General features: G+C 36.9%; 1 protein-coding gene across 1 annotated transcript in view; it reads right to left on the reverse strand.

Moving 5' to 3' along the window:
* LOC108689711 overlaps positions 1 to 13,740 on the reverse strand; it is a 15,307-nt gene extending 1,567 nt beyond the window's left edge. Inside the window, exons 1-6 of the mRNA XM_018196607.1 lie at positions 13,436 to 13,740; positions 10,428 to 11,043; positions 7,718 to 7,951; positions 5,937 to 6,124; positions 3,960 to 4,360; positions 2,700 to 2,777 (exon numbers count right to left, since the gene is read on the reverse strand). Coding sequence (XP_018052096.1) covers positions 2,700 to 2,777; positions 3,960 to 4,360; positions 5,937 to 6,124; positions 7,718 to 7,951; positions 10,428 to 10,811 — 1,285 coding nt within the window. The 5' untranslated portion in view covers positions 10,812 to 11,043; positions 13,436 to 13,740. The remainder of the gene's footprint in view (positions 1 to 2,699; positions 2,778 to 3,959; positions 4,361 to 5,936; positions 6,125 to 7,717; positions 7,952 to 10,427; positions 11,044 to 13,435) is intronic.
* Positions 13,741 to 17,134: the final 3,394 nt, after the last annotated feature.

A 17,134-nucleotide genomic window follows, 5' to 3' on the forward strand; every position in this document is an offset into this window, starting at 1 on the left:
TTATTTTAAACTATGCTGCATATAAAAAATTGTGAAACATTGTATAACAAATTACATGTACAACACCGTTGTAATCATTGTCATTTTTGTTAAAATTACTATCGTAACTTTCATACTCAGATTATAAGATCTCTTTCTCGTTTTAGTGAAATCTGGTTATTCGAAAACCTCAAGATAACTCGAATAATTGCAATAATCTTTCCATACAACACGAAATGTAATATATTAAATAAAAATATTCCAATTGCCGTCATAATATCGATTCCAAAATGAATAAAAACAAAAGTTTTATTACTATTTTTAAGATATTTTCCTGGTGTCTACATGTGTTACGTTACGTGCTATGGGCTAATGATAAAGGAAGCTTCTGTCAGAGAGATGTCGTGATTCGCGTAATGAGGGTCGTGAACCAGCTCGGTGTAGAGACCTAGTCTGAAGAGGCTAGCGACCTTCGTCTCTCTCGTAATCTCTTGCACATTTCACGCCTTGCTTATAATAACGAGCCTCGCAAGAAACGCAAAGAAATCGTATCGCGTCGAGAGATGCGTGTGCAGCTTATCGGTGGAATAACGTCCGCGAGAAATTGCTTGCTCTTTTACGAGAACAGGGCCGTTATCGAATCTTCGGGCGAAAGTGGCATGTTTCTCGATTTCTCGAAGATTCAACGCGAAGCTCGTATACGATTTAACGGTCGCGACCGTTGGAGTACACTCGTTACAAAGTGCCTCGTTCCTCGCTGAATGGACACGCGTCGGGGTCTTTAGCGTATTGCGCGTAGGTGAAAGTCATCCAGCTGTGATTTATGATCCAACTATGATCTACGTTGTCATGTTGTACGTGCTCGCGTTTGAGAAATGATCGCGATTCGCATCGACGGGAGACTTTTTCTTTCTCGTCTTCCTTTTCATTTGTTTCTTTTTTTTTTTTTAATTGTCCATTTACACTTGGTTTGTATCTGTAATACATTGAGTAACGGCGCGACCTGGTTACATTAGCGCGTTCCCTTCGAATAGAGCTGAATAGGATCTAGAAACTCGTACACGCGCGCGCTTTTCCATTATGTGTCTCTAGAAAGTGTGAAACTCTAATGTTGTTATTCTCTCTAAGGGGAAATATATCTGGAAACTCGGATTTTCTCGGACGGGGAAAGACAGGTAAAGACGAGGAATAACCGCTCCAAGTGGTAGTCTCCGTGAAGTATCGATTGCGAGCAAGCGAGATGATCCGTCGCGCTCATTCTATTTCACTTTAGCGATTTTTGTCACCGCGATTGGCGTCGTCGTTTCACGAGGGCATGGTCCAATCTAACGGGATTTATCCTCCTCCCCCGCGTCCTCCAACATCGTGAAGCAAGAAGCGATTGACCTCCGCCTCGGACTTTCTCCCTCTCTTTTCTCCGCGCGACGTCTCTCTCCCCCTCTCCTCCCCGTCTTTCCTTCCGCCGTTTTTCCTCCCTTTCGTTCGTTTGCTCGAGGTGAAGGTCGTCGAGGGCGTTAGCGTGACGAAGGAAAAGTTTCGGGCCAGGAAATGCGCGGGCAGGACAGGAAGTGTCGAGATTCTGCCAACGATACACGTGATACCGACGTACAGCGAAATAGTTTCGGTGAAGGAAAATTATATTCTTAAGCAAGTCTCTCTCGCATTCTCAACCGAAGATTAAAACTGGATGAGAAAAATTTTGCACAGATTACGACGTGATGAGGTTATCCCGCGTTTTAACGTTTTTTTCGAAATTCTAATATTCAAGATAATAATAAGATAATAATAAGATTTAACTCTTTCGTGTATAATTTTTTTGATAAGAAGAACATATCTAATTTAATTATTTTAAAAATTTTCTAATTGTTACGAGTATGAAAATATAAAATTTTAAAATAATGAATATAATGAATAGCAGATGCAAAACGTAAAATATCTTTACATTGTAATAAAAGTTTCTTTATTGATATATTTTTAGATATTGATGATAAGATGTATATATATCTAATTTATCAAACGACATAAAAAATATAATAAAATGTATATTATAATAATAAGAACTACATATGTATTAATGTATTTAATAAGAGCTATTAACAAGATGTAAAAGTCATATATCTGCAAGTATTAATAATAATTATGACAAGGAAATATATGATGTTCGAAAGTTTAATTTATACTTCTCACATAATATAAATATCAGAAATTCATATTATCGGAATAATATTCATTTATGCGAAAGTAAAGTATTATATATTATTTCAAAACTTTTATAATTGATCCAAGAAATCTTCAACTTCACTATATGCAAATAATTGTTGGTATTTTATCACAAATCTTTCAATTACAATTAAAAACAATCCCTTTCTAAATATCTCTATTTAATCTTAGCGATTCAATATTTAATAAATAGAAATATGATTTTTCTTAAATGTACAGAGATATGCATATTTTGCCGAATGTGAAAGGATTAAGATTGTTATGCTAATTACAACGTATTATTCGGATTGATGTCAGTGTCCTGTGACAGATCTTCCTATGCCCATGTCGTTGCGTGACGCGAAGGACACCGACAACGTACCTAATTGATAAAAATGTACGTCCCAGGGCATTTACAACGGGGTCTTTGCGCGATACTTTACGATGCACAATAGGGTAGTTTTGCATACGACACGTAATAATCAGTCGACTGATTTTGAAAATAAATAATGACGGCTTACCGTCTGAGTATATGGGACTTCCTCCGTGCCTGCAGGCACTGCATCCGGGTATCCCGGACGAGACCAGTGCAACTCGATCTATAATTAGAAGTTTCCATGTTATGATAATCTCGGAAGGAGGGAGGAGAGATAAGAGAGGAAATGATTACGCGAATTACGCGATGGCATTACCATCTACTCTATAGAAACAACCGTCATAACCAATTGCTAGTTAATCACGCTTGATTTAAGCTCATTATTTCTATCTTTTGGTTGACATGACGATTTAAAGAACATCAGATTTTCGATTACATATCTATTTGCAATTTTTCTAATAGCACAAATTGTTGGCGTAATATTAATGACTATAAACTTGATCCCCAATATTTACTTGATCTTGTAAAAATAAACATTTTGCGTTTTATATTAACACTGTATTGAATTTAGTTAATATTGATTTTATATTGGACAACATTTACTATATCAATATAACTAATGTTTAACCAATGAATACTACCAGAGCTGATTATTAAGTAGTGGCACGCATCATATATTTGCACGCAATGCATTCTCCTAATTCGCGCGCAATTATCGCGATCGCGAAAGTTTTCGCGTCATCGATCGCGAGAATTGCTCTATTTTTTTAAACGATGAAAATACGCGTTCCGTTTATTTACTTTCTCGTTTATCCAATTATTCACGTTTCACGCGCCGCCGATTCCGTCGGTCATGACCGCATTTCCGTTATTTGGCGCGCGATTACGTTGTCCGCACTCTTAGCGGCTACTGCGTGATGACCTGAAGATCTATCTTGCGAGTATCGAGCAAACGAATCGGAACATGTTGCACGCTGCAACTCCGAGAAGTGTAATCGTGAAACTTGAATATTCGGATGAGCAGAGAGAGAGAGAGAGAGAGAGAGAGAGAGAGAGAGAGAATGATCGTCGCAATAATATTGTTGCACATTTTCTGTTCATTGTAAACGACTTTAATCTCATTATCCGTAAGTTTGTTTTCTATAGCTAAGAATAAACTTTTGGAATCTAAAATGAAACAGCTCAGGTGGAACACAATCATAATTAAGTCGTAACGGTAGATATTGTCACTTAAAAATGAATTCGTAAAAGACAAAAGTCATGATGAAATATCCTTACACTATTATTATGACTTTTATTTGTGTTCTACTTGGGAAGTCGTACGTTTGACATTTGACGAGGAAGAGTTTTAGTGCAGTCTAATGCAGGAATAAAAAACCCGGATTCATTTGAAAGAGTGACATACCGGCACTATGATAATGCATTTTCCTTTTCAGGGATGCTTCCGCGGGCTTGAAGTGGAAGAAGGAGGGTGAATAGCCACTGCCGGGGAGGGAACTAAGGGCATCGTCGTGATCGCGAATGACTGCGGTGGGCCCTTCGCGACCTAGGGCAGCCAGTTGGCGTCCCTTCGGTAGAAACATCGTGAGGAAGACGAAGAGCGACGTGGCGAGCAGACCGTAAGCCAGCCAAGCCTCTCGATCACCCTCGCTGCCGGTCGCGAGCGTACCGATCCCGCTGGAGATCCAGATCGGCAGCGAAAGGCCGACCGCCAGGCCGATGAAGGCCGCTTCCCGATTATTATCCCGGACGCCTCGCGCACGGATTGCTAAACATGCCACTGCTACTAATAATGCTCCGGGATACCTGGAATGTGAAGAAGATCATGGAAAAGATTTCATTCACTTGTAGCGAAAGTAATTACGAAAGTTATCGCGCTGAGTTCGTCTTGTTGTGTGTTCGTCTTGAGAATAATAATTAATTTGAAAAATTTAATCAAAGTATGAAAGGCATTAACATGTTCCGTGCCGAATCAATTTTTAAGTGATTTGTCATCGTGTCGCGTGATAATCCATGGTGTTTTTATTTTTATTTATTATATTTGATTTAAAAAATTCTAAAAATTATTATAAAAAAGAAGGTCTAATGTACCAATACTGCATCAAATATGCATCATATATAAGTATCATATTAAAAATTATTTGGTAATTTTTATAATTTTATTACTTTTTTTAATTTTAAATTATTTTACATTTCTTTTTGTTGTCAAAATATCAAATAGTCGGAATGAAACAATCGGAATGAAAAAACGAAACGTTAAAGACTAAAAAGTTGCAGAATAATAGCAGAAGAGTAACCCTCCGGGACTGATGTGAGTCTATTGGACTAATTAGAGCTACTCAATTATAAATCTCTTTATAAAAAAATATTTAAAAAATTCAATTTTTTTGTGTCCGTATATTTGGATTATTCTTATTAAAATACAGAGTGGGACTTACATTGTAAATCGTTATCATGTTTACATAACATCCATGACTTCACTGAGTGGCAGGATTAAAGAAAATGTGACAAATAGTAACATTTTATTTATATTCATTATATCATTAAAGAGAGAAATTGCTGAAAACATTTCTTATTGTAAGCAAACGTGTGCTCGTTGAATTACAGATTCATGGACTCTGACTTCACAGTACCTTTTCACAAACCGTATCTTCATTAAATGCACTCGACGCCATTTTTCAAACTTGATTTTCTCAGAAACAAAGTCTCGGACGATAAATGTTTATTCTACACTTTCGATTTATTTTTACAAGAAATATTTTCTATCTGGTTATACTAGGTTTCTATACAGATTTGTCCCTACTTTATATACTTATAATATTCATTATTTCATCCTTTTTTGTACGAGTTTTATTATTTTAATTTTTTTAAATTAATTAGTGCCTTTTAATTTTTAATTAACATAAATTAAATAGGTTTTACAGATTCATCATTCAGTATCATACTAGAACAAAAATTTAGTGCTTTCAGCAAAACTGTTTAATTAAAACAATTTGTAACAATCAAATATTTTGTTTATAACAAAAAATTTCGTTGTTTCTATGAAATGCACTTTTCTGCTTTATAAATAACAAAAATATTTACTTATACCAATTAAATAATTTAGTTTGAATAAAATTATAGTTTTGTATAGCAAAGTCATTTCAATCAAATTTTTGTGTTATAGTAAAATTTTGATTTATAAAACAAAACATTTTTTTCTAAAGTACTAAAGCAGTAACTGTTACAGATTTGGTGTCGGCTTCGGAATGTTAAATAATGAATTAACACACGTTTTATCTTGATTTCGCGAGGATAATAGAACATGATCGACTTGATGATTCGACGCTTTCCTTCTCGCGGGTTGGAGAAGGAAGAGAGTTTTGTATCAGCAAAAGTTTACCCGAGGGAAGCCACTATCTGTCCGAGCGGAGTCCTGCAGGAGGTGGTGGACGCCGGTGAGGTTTGGCCCGTCGCTTGTTGCTGCTGTTGCTGTTGCTGCTGCACCTGGATCACCGCAGGTGGTTCGCCGTAAAACCATTGCCCGACAATGACCACCTGCACCAACACCGCGAACACCAGCACCAGCGCCTGCAGCATTGAGAACCGAGACAAGAAAGGCCCTCGCACGATTACACTTCCCCTCTATAAGATTCACGCGGCCGTCTACCCCTGGTCGATCGCCTTTAATTAAAGGTGAACGGCCTGCGGTGACATCGGCACCGCCGGCATGCATTCTTTTAACTCGTGACGTCAAACGCTCGTGACATATTAGAAATAGAAATAGAATGGTCTATTCAAGAGATATGCATGAAAAATTTACAAGTTTCAAAGCATGTATTCTTCAGTTTTTAAAATTTAATCTGTACTCTTATATATTCTCCCTCTTAAAAACAAACCTCTATACACAAAATTGTACAAGGACTATAATTACGTCGTTAAAATCCTATTAATGTCACTCGCGCATATCGGCCAGCTACCACTTTCCTCTAATCAAACATTTCAACGGCAACGTTCTTAATTACGCGAATGCAATTACATTTCACTGTGCAGCGCATCATGTCAGCGCGGACATACCGTCCTGATTTCGTTCTTACGCTCGTGCACGTTTTTAAAAGAGTTTTCCTCGTAAAAGCAATCCTAGAGATTCTCAAGTAAAAGATTGAACACTGTTTAGACAACTTCTGATTAGTCCGCTGTATTTTTCAGGACACTTAAGATAAAATGAGATAGATGCGTGGATATTTCATTCCATCTTATGCACAATCTATCTTATTCTGTCTTAAGCAGGTCCTGAAAAATATGACTGGACGTATCGTGTCCAGCCATCCAATCTGTTACTTGAGGATTTCTAGATGCAGAGGCCGAGCGAGGCGCCGGAATAGGCGGGAGCACGTCGAACATGAAAAATGGATGTTTATCCTGTGGAGGGATGAGGCCTCCTCAGGGCGAGAAGCGCACGTCCTGCCACGCCTGTCATTCAGCGTACGCACCAATACACCGCCGCGATAATTGCCTCCGTGGTTTTTCGCGCGCGCGCGCGCGTCTGTAATTAATCGTCGCGTGTACGGTACGATGACGCAACGCTATGAAAAAGGGAAGGCGAAGGGAGAAGGGTGATGGTAGGATCCGGGACCCGTTTACGACATACTAATGGCTATGCGAGATGAACATCCGGATCGTTGCGGATACGCCGGAAATCGTTCGCGCGGAGTTTCTCTCATGGAAGGAGACGAATAAAATGACATTGTAATTTATTATATTTTTGTGCATCTCGCTTACTTTGATTATAGTCGCGTAATATGTTTTATCGATATGTGTCTTCACTTCGCGAGTTTGATTTCGCCACTTCTTTGACCGATATAAATTCCTCGATGTCTTTTTAACTTTCGATTCTCTGCTGATTATTTCAATAAGCTTCAAATTATATTCTATCAAAGTAATTATTGACATGAGAAAGCCAAGGTGTTATCGGGTTTTATCAGAATCCAAGGAACACATATCAAGTCAAGAGAAAGTCAAAATGATTTTATTTTAAAGTCATGAAAATCAAAATAAAGTTATTTTAATTTTTTGTTGACTTTTGTGTTGCTTGGGAAAATATTCTCCGAATTTGTAAAATGTAAAAACGAATGCTAAATTAATAATTGATAAATCAGGAATACTCTGTACGTGATTGCTCACTTGATAGGGCGCTGGCAAATACACGCCGCTATTCAACGAGAGCAGGAAAACGCATTTGACCAGCAGAGCGGCGAACACGAGGGCGGCGGGGAGTCCCACCAACCGGAAAGCGGCACAGGACAGCGGATTTTGGCTGAGAGAGGCCGCGGCCGAGAGACCCGCCAAAAGGAAGAGGCCCAGAAGCAACGCCTGGCCCAAAAACAAGTGTCGTCTGTTCGGTGCCGTTGTTCTAGCCTAAAACAGTGTTATTAAAAGTGTTCTTTCAGAGTGATAAAAATAATTATTTTGTGATTTAAACAGTCGTTATAACTACTTTTTGTTTATTATGTTCAGCTCTTTGAATAAAATTTCAAAATTATATCAATGACACGATACGAAGAAAATGCACCTCATTGATTGCGTTGTATACATTCATTAATTTAGCTTCGAATATATACATCAGACATCTTTTTTTATATTTGAAAAACTTTCTTAATTCTGGTTTGCTCAATCTCAAGCAATCTATACGAATCGATTGTCAAGATAAATTCGTCAATTTTATAAACATCAAAATATTTTAAAAATAAGTTTTTAAAATTTAAATCTTAAAAAACGAAGAAAGATGTTAGCAGATTTCAAAAACTTTTAACTTAAATATGAAAAATGCCAATTATGGTCAAGATTAGATGTTAAACTAATTTTATTAGTACTAAAACCAAGATATATTTAAACCGAGATATTTAAATAAGACATTAACATTTCTCATTTTGCTATCTCGATAGCCTTGTTTGTTGCAACTGTAACATATATATTATATTTAAGATGATATTAACGCGTTTTAATTAATTGATTTTTGAACTTATAGCTTATAGCTGTTGAAGTTGCACCTTTATTATACTGTACGTTTACATTTAAAGTACAAAATGCACTTTCATCGAATTCGATACGCTCGGGTATTTTAACGCATATTATTCTGCAAGATACAAGAGTGCATTTTCAAGAGCCCTAGAAGTACCGATCTCTAAATCGCTCTCACGCTATTAAGTCTGTAAAGAGGATCGAGACGCAAAATGCGAATCGCGTAGATTGGACCGTAACCGTTCGCGCGATATAATTATGCATGGATGAAACTTGCTCACGTATAGAATGAATGTTAATTTCTCTAATTAAAATAATCAATATTCTTTTTTTCGCTAACTTGCTTTTTATTTACAAATTAATAGGTTATTTTTCATACTTTTTATTATTTTATACTACTAAAATTTCATATTTTTCCATAATAAATGAATACTAAAGAATTGAGAATCATTATTATTTCCAAATAAATATTTATAATTATAGAGAAAGAGACAAAGAAAGAGCCCTGGTGAAAATAAAAATCGGAGCGTAAGTCGAATGTAATAGGAGAGTAACAGAAGCTTAAACGAATCTTCTAAGAGGCGAAAATTGAAACATCAAAATGTAAAAGAAGCGTAAATGCTTCGTTCTAATTTTCGCCTTCTAGAAGTTTTGTTTACGCTTCTGTTACTCTCTCATTACATCCGATTTTTATTTCATCAGAAAAGAATAAGCTAGACAGCACGTCCAGAATTAGAGACAATAAGATGTTTCAATTTGAAACAAACGTGCTCTCTAGGAAATATAACTTGTAAATAAAATGCTAAACTTTTTGAGTGAATTTTTTCGAAATTTTCAAAATTTCTAATAAATTTCATAAATTGCTATACATCATATTAATGAAACTTGAATTTATTATTCTTTATTCGTTCTCGATTTACTTTCTCTTAAATTGAAATTCCGAATTTCCGATACCAATTAATCCGACAGCAATGATTGACTTGGTCTCTCTCCGAGAGTGCTCAATGAAGCGTGTCGGAGGGTGCAACCGAGAGAAAACTGAAGCCGATCTAACGTGAGCGTAAACTGGGCCTAGGTCTCGGCGAAATTCCCTCGGTGCCAGTTACTGGAGCTTGTCGAAACGAAAACGATTAATAGTGGGTCGGCGGGGAGAGGCCGATGCGCGATAGTTCCTTTCCGAGCTCTATTAATCTCGCAGTCGCGCGATCGTCTAGTGACAAGTCATGCAGATATTAATACACCATTCACCAATTCCCTCCTTAATACTTCGACACGCACATTTTTCGTACGATCGACTTGGAAAACTAAAATGAAGACATCGAGAGAGTGAACGAGTGTCAATATTACACTCTCTAGAATAAAACGGAGAATAAATTTCCATAATAATTATAAAAAATATATAGCAAGTAGACATGCAATAGACAGGTAGCATAATTATGTGCTAAGCGTATTGAGTACAAACTGAACTAAATGAGCGAAATATTTCGAAAAATAGATTTGCGTGTTTAAAACAAACATCATTTAATGGCTCAAAAAACAAGTAAAAAAAGATTAACATCAGAATCGTTTTTCAAATGATTAATAAATCAAGAGATATATAATTTGCAAAACAGACTACGAAAAGATACATGTATTAAAAGATTCATTCTGGCGCGTGAAATCTCCATATATTCATATAACCCGTCATAAAATATTTCAGGAAATATTCACTACAGAGAGAAAAGTAAAGACAAAAGCTCATTATTCATTGTCCGTTCTTCGGGATGTAATCCACTTTCCCTCCAGCGAGAAGCTGGAGTCCTTAAAAGCATATAACGAGCGAACAAACAGATAATACGTATATACATTAATTATTAAATAACACCGGAGCTACCTTGAACAATACGAAGACCTCGAAACCAGCCATGAGGAGCATCGCCGCGGCGCTGAGCGCAGCGAGTGGCAGCGCCCAGGGCCGTTGCTTCAACAGGGACTTCGGAGTCGGCTGCATCTCCACCTCCTGGCTCTTCCTAACGTCCGGCGGCGTCCTGAAGACGGTGATCGTTCGATTCGGTGCCGGCACGCTGATGACGCTCGCCACGCTCGCTAGCCCGTGCCCGATCTCGGATGGCACCAGAAAGAACTCCGTCGAAAGTTCGTAATCTCGAGAACGTGAGGCCCGTGATGTCATCATCGCCGTCGCCGTGATTCCGCTCGATGGACCCAGCCAGCCGGCCATGGCCGTGGCCCACGACAGGATAATCGGGCCTAGCCTCATTGCGGCATCGGCGGCAGTTTCTGGTGCTCTTTCTCTTTTTTTTCTCACTCTTTCTCTTTTTCTCTCTTTCTCCTTCGCGTGAGTACTCGTGCGTATACGTGAGTGGTCGTGCTCGTGATCACAATCGTGACCCCCGTCGTCACCGGGACATCATGCACCGTCTCCTGCGTGTGCGCATTCTTGCAGTCACGCACCCGTGCTCGCGGTCTCGGTTAGGGTTCACCGACTGCGCCTGTAAAACCATACTCGTGATTAAATGACACTTTGCTTATGCACGTTGATCTACTAGGCCGGTCCCTTCGGCCTAGTAGTTACTCACACACTTGCGTGGAGATCGAACTCATTCGGACGTATGAATGAAAATATTACTACAAAAATATTTAGAAGATATAGATTTCTTTTTAATTTCTAACGCTCGAAAATGATTTCACGTTTAAAATATGTCTTAATTATATAAATAACTTTTAAATAAAAAATTAAAAAATTTAGATATAAAATATAAATAAATTCAAATGTGGCACATCAAATTGACCTTCACGCGAGCATTTTTTATTAACAAATTTCTGCAAGTATGGATAGAATTTTTATTGAATTACAACATTGTTTAAATAAAGTTTCCTAAGATTTTTCGCAGAAATGATAAGATATAGGTAGTAAGCAATATATTTATAAAACTACATAATTTATCTTTTAATAGAAATAATTTGTTAACGTTCCATGATGGATCAATTTTAAATGATTTGACTTCATACTATTGTCGTGTGAATTACCAGTATTTGTTTGCTGATAATATAAATAATGCATTTTTTATAATGGTTACAAAATTATAATAATAATTATTATTATTATAAAGAAGTCTTAATGTATCAATATTGCTTCACATGTCATAATTATGTATTCATGTATAATATCAAATATACTTCATAATTATATTTCCTTTTACAATCAATACATCAAACGAATGAAATTATTAATTCACGCGGCAATTATTAATTCACGTAACGCGTTAAGAGATCAACCATGTAGTTTTCCAAATATATTTTCTTACATGTACTTCTGTACATCCTTTTTTAATTTTTTGACCTAGTTCCCAAGCATTCGGAAACTTATTTGTCTCAGCAATGGATCAATTATGTAGAATCCATTTAAAGTTAATTGAAAAAACAAGCCGCTATATAACCGTAAAGTTTATTAATTAGCTGCTCTTGATGTTCAACATTTGGGAAAACCGACTCCGGCTTCATCTCATAAAGAAGGAGATCTCATTAACGAAGGAATACCGGATCGCATTAATGATTTATGATCTCCCTTCCGTTACATTCGCGTGTCAAATTCGCTCGTGTAGCTAAACACGCTCGAGTTTTTCGAATATTTTCAATCATATCATCCCAGTGCACATCGAGGCTATCAGAGATATGTATCAACTTTTCTCGTACATATTATGATTTGATGAAACTTAAAAACCATGAGTGATGTTCCGGATTTTTAAAGACCTCGCTGTTTACAATAACGTAATAGCCCGACGAAATCAGGACTGAAAGCGAAGAAGAACAGAGAGATCGATGGATCTCCCGATGTTAATGATCAATTAGACCGCGCCTCGCGTCTAACGCCATATAGGTACGTAACTTCACCAGCGATCTGCATGCGCTAACGCCGTTAATTACAACGTCGTTAATTACGATCGTGTTCAATTGCGCGGAAATTGTTTAATAACCGGAGGAGCAGGCGAGCTATGGTATTACTCGCGGACGCAAATGGATACCAAGTCCATATGTATTTATCGTCGGATCCAGGCATGAGTAAACCGCCGCCACGCACTCGCCCGGTCTAACGCCATTAATTATTACGAACAGGGTCAGCCTTGGTAAGTAGAGTGAAGCACGGACGCAGTGAAACACCCGACGAGAATTGAGTAAAGAGTCGAGCGCCAGGCTCAGCTTCGCGCCAAAACGGAAGAAGAATGGTCCGTCCATGCGCTCGTCCATGGCTTAATCCATTTCTTTCTCATTACCGATCTCTTAATTAATATGTACTCTAAAAAATATGGGTATGGATTTAACAGCATGCAATGTCTATATAATTCTCACCGCGTTAGTGTTTATGTCAACATCGTGGAGTGGATTTAAAACTCATAATTTAAAATCCACACTATATTTATGTTAATATTAATATCAACATGACGAAAGTTATATAAACATTGCATAGTGTTAAATGCACATTCATGTTTTTTAAGGTGTAGTTTCATAATGGCAATTAAGATCTGCGGTAAAATCAATTATAGTTAATCGCACTAATCAGTACTACTCTTAAGGATCACAGCATGATTCGTTTATATCGTTATAAATACAAGTACCGTTGATTGAAATAGAAAAGCACGTAATAACAATTTGTTTGGAGATGTAATAATGTGCATACATCTACTAAAATTCGCACATGTTAAGTCAATTATTTAATACTGGAACAATTGAATTGTTTCGTTTGAGGAAAAAATTCTTTCCCATACAGCACAGATATTATTCCAGCAATATTGTAGCAACACTGGAATGTTCTAACAATATTGTAATAACATTCAAATTGCAGTAAACTTCTATGCTGTATAGATTAACAGAGAGGACTCTTACAGATTCTTTTTAAACATCGGGTTTTTCTGTCGTGGATCCGTCGAATTATTTGGACTCATTCCAATCCGATCACATGCGATATCCTGATTCGACCCACTCGAATCACAGGAGCCTCGTCCTTCGCGTGCGTGTACCCTTTTGATCTTTTTTGCTCTAAGATTAGACTAGAACGGTGCGGACCAGGCAGATTAATTCACCGGAAACTTTATCCGGGATGGCGAGGACGACGATCGCGTGATCAGCGATCAGCGAAGCGCACGTCGTGAATGCCACGCTGTTACTGAGCTCGACGCGCTGGTATTCGCGATGGCCAAACCGAAAGCAAACTGGAGTCAGTTCCGTTCTGGAGGTGAGGCCTATCCGTTACAGAGAAGTCGGGGAGATGGTGATGACGATGCAGAGGCGGCGGTGGTGGCGATGGTGAGGAGCAGGAGCGGATACTGAAAAGAAATTCCATCTCGGACGACGCACCGTGTGCGATTAAATAATATCAATCCAGCTGTAGGAAGAAGGTATCGTTACATGCGTATGGAACACAATATCAGTTGTATTCTTGTTCAGGGATATTTATACGACAGCGGTGAATAAGAGGTTGATGATTGGCTATCGGATATTTTGAATTCCCCTATGAAACTTGTTGTTCAGAAACGATATAAATTTATGGATGGATACTTTTGTGAGAAACGTGTTAATTTGATTGAATTTGTAAATAAATTCAAGGAGGAGATAGGAATTACAGGCAACAAATATTATTTTGAATAGATAATAATAGTTGAAAATTATTTTGAATATTAAATGAACTCAAAGATTGTTTATATTAATTTAATGTTAAATAATTAATTTGATATTATAGACAATTTTTATTCTTAAGAATTTTGAATGATTCATGATATATTTTCAAGGCAAGATTTTTTTGAATGTTCAAGATTTTCGAGAAATTCAAGACATTCGGAACTTTTTTTGAAACCATTAAAAATTTTTTTCGAAATTATTTCAAATTATTCGAATTTTTATGTGATTAAAATCGTTTAAAGATTTTCAAACGAAGAATTCGAATTCTCATGCCTGACTATAATGAGAGCTAACCATGTACGGAATTGCACAAGATTGCAAATTATCTGCTATGCTACAGTCCGATCCGCCCCTGTTGAGCAGAGCAAAGGAACCAGGAGAGAGAGCGAGGAAGAGTCCGAAAGAGTGAGGGGAAACGACTTGGTGGAGCTGGTCCTTCGACGTCGAGGACCGACCCCGACCGGCGACGCATTTACATATCTCACGTGTAATAACCTCGAAAAAGTTTTAACAATGGCCCGAGGTTCGCCGAGGTTCAAACGAAAGACGAGAAGGTATAGAGACGAGACTGAGGAAAGAGGGATTGGGAGGGAATATTCAACGAACGAATCGCTGAAATCTCAAAGGATGGCACAGGGTCACGTCCGAGGACGGATGTTCGCTAATCAAAAGCTTTTCATGGAACTCATTTCATAGGATTGCAGTCATCGAAACTATCTTTCAACGAGATTTATCCTTCCTTTCAAATAGGTATTTCAAGAGATACAGTGTAATATCAGCCAATTTATTATTCAATTTGTTGTTGAAGAACAGCTTAAATTTCTAACCAATTAAGTTATAACTTAACCCTCCGGAACTGTGACACCAAAATCCGTAACACAGTTACTGATACCCTGTAAGATCCATTTAATTTATGTTAATTAAAAGTCACTAATTAATTTCAAGGAACTAAAATGGTATAACTCTAATATAAGAAAAAAATGAATACTTTAATATGTAATATGTATACTTTAATATGTAATAATTTTAATTTTAATTAAGATGTAATAAAGAAAATTGAATTGTTTGACATTTTTGATAAAGAGATTTACAATTCAGTGAATCCAATAGACGAATAGACACATCGTCAACTCTAAAGTTTAATTTAAAAATGTGATCCTTTAAAACAACAAACTACTAACCTTCTATTTGCAAAAAAAAATGCACAAAATTGCAATTGCCATTCTGTTTAAAAAGGATTGGCTCCCGTAAAAAGGAGAAAACATATTCAGGTTTCAAACTTTCGAAGGGTCGATATTTATGTTTCCTGCCAATCTGCCAGTGATCCGTGACATTGTTGCGGAATATAGTTTCGGATGTCCGCGCGCAAGTGTGTACGTGGAAAAAAAATAAAATAAAACGAGCATAAAAATTCGCTGCGTAATTCCTTCTCGCGTATCGCGCCGTAAATCGGTCCGAGAAAAAGGGGCCTGCGGTTAAAAAGCGAGGATCCAACCGTAATGATGTACTCACCGACTTCGCGTTCGAAGCGAATCAGCAACAGCAAAAACAACGGTGAAAAAACAGCGAATATGTACCGTAAGTAAATCTCATAACAATAAACGCTTATTTTTATGACCAATTGTCCTGGGGAATTTCGATTTCTCCCCAAAACGAGAAGACATGAAATTGTCATGCGAAGTAACAATACAGAAACCTTTTTCTCCCATGACATTGAATTCAAATACATGAATAATAAATTAGTATTAATCTTCTGGAGTTGATGGAAAATTTATTGGATCCATTCAATTCTAAATCTCCTTGTCAAATAATTCAATTTTTATGTTACATCTGCAAATTTGGAATATTCTTTAAGTATTAATAAAATATACTGACAATTATATATATAGTAAGTACATTCATTCTTTTCTATACGAATTATATTTTTTTTTAAACCAAATAAAGATTTTTAATTACAAATTTAATTCATTGTCCCTAGAATTTTACACAGCAGAACACTATATTCACTTAAATATGTTTAATAAAAATTTTTTTATTTATAACGCTTATATCTTTTTCTATTTCTCAACAAGAATAAAGCACTCTGTCAACAATTTAAAAACCTGAAATTAATTAGGGCCTTTTAATTAATATAAATTAACTGAGTCTTACAGATTCAACATCAGTAATAACTGTATTATTAGATTTTGGCGTCAACTTCGAAAGGTTACAGATAAATCTTGAACAATACATCCATTTTATAAGTACTATATAGTTTAAATTTAGTTCCATTATTATAACCACATCTAATCTTAGAAACGAAACAATTCAGTTTGATTTCGTGAAAAGGAAGATCGTCGCGACAACGGCGATGGTGTCACGTTGTCACGGGAGAGGCAAGAAATGCGAGGTATGTTAGGCGCTATTGCAGCATGGTCAGAGGTGGCCGACGTATGTACGAACGTACGGTTTGTCCGGTTTTCGAGACAAAGAGTTCATCGAACCCCGGCCGTTCGATCCGGCGGCGGCATTGCTACCGAATGCCGCGCACCAACTCCAACTCCAACCGTCGTCGGTCCGCGTGACGTGCGACGCGTGCACCCACGTGCGATCTTAGTGCACGCCGCTCGCACGTGTCGCACATGAGAACGCGAGGAAGACGAGAAATTTCCTCGATCACAAAGGATCGGGCGTACTGCGATGAATCAGTAATACGAAGAAAAATAAGTACAGAAATAATAGTAAAAAATGTATCAATGTCTGATTGCATTAATTGTAATTCTTGTTAAAAAATGAATAAATCAGTATTTTCTAAGAAATTTATATGTATATTGTATATACAAAAGTTAACATTTTTTGTAATAATGAGACAGAGATTTAAAAATTTATAATTGTAAACGTATGTTTTATATATTATAATATATATTA

The sequence above is a fragment of the Atta colombica genome, unplaced genomic scaffold (genome assembly GCF_001594045.1).
Source record: "Atta colombica isolate Treedump-2 unplaced genomic scaffold, Acol1.0 scaffold275, whole genome shotgun sequence".
Classification (NCBI taxonomy): Eukaryota; Metazoa; Arthropoda; class Insecta; order Hymenoptera; family Formicidae; genus Atta; species Atta colombica.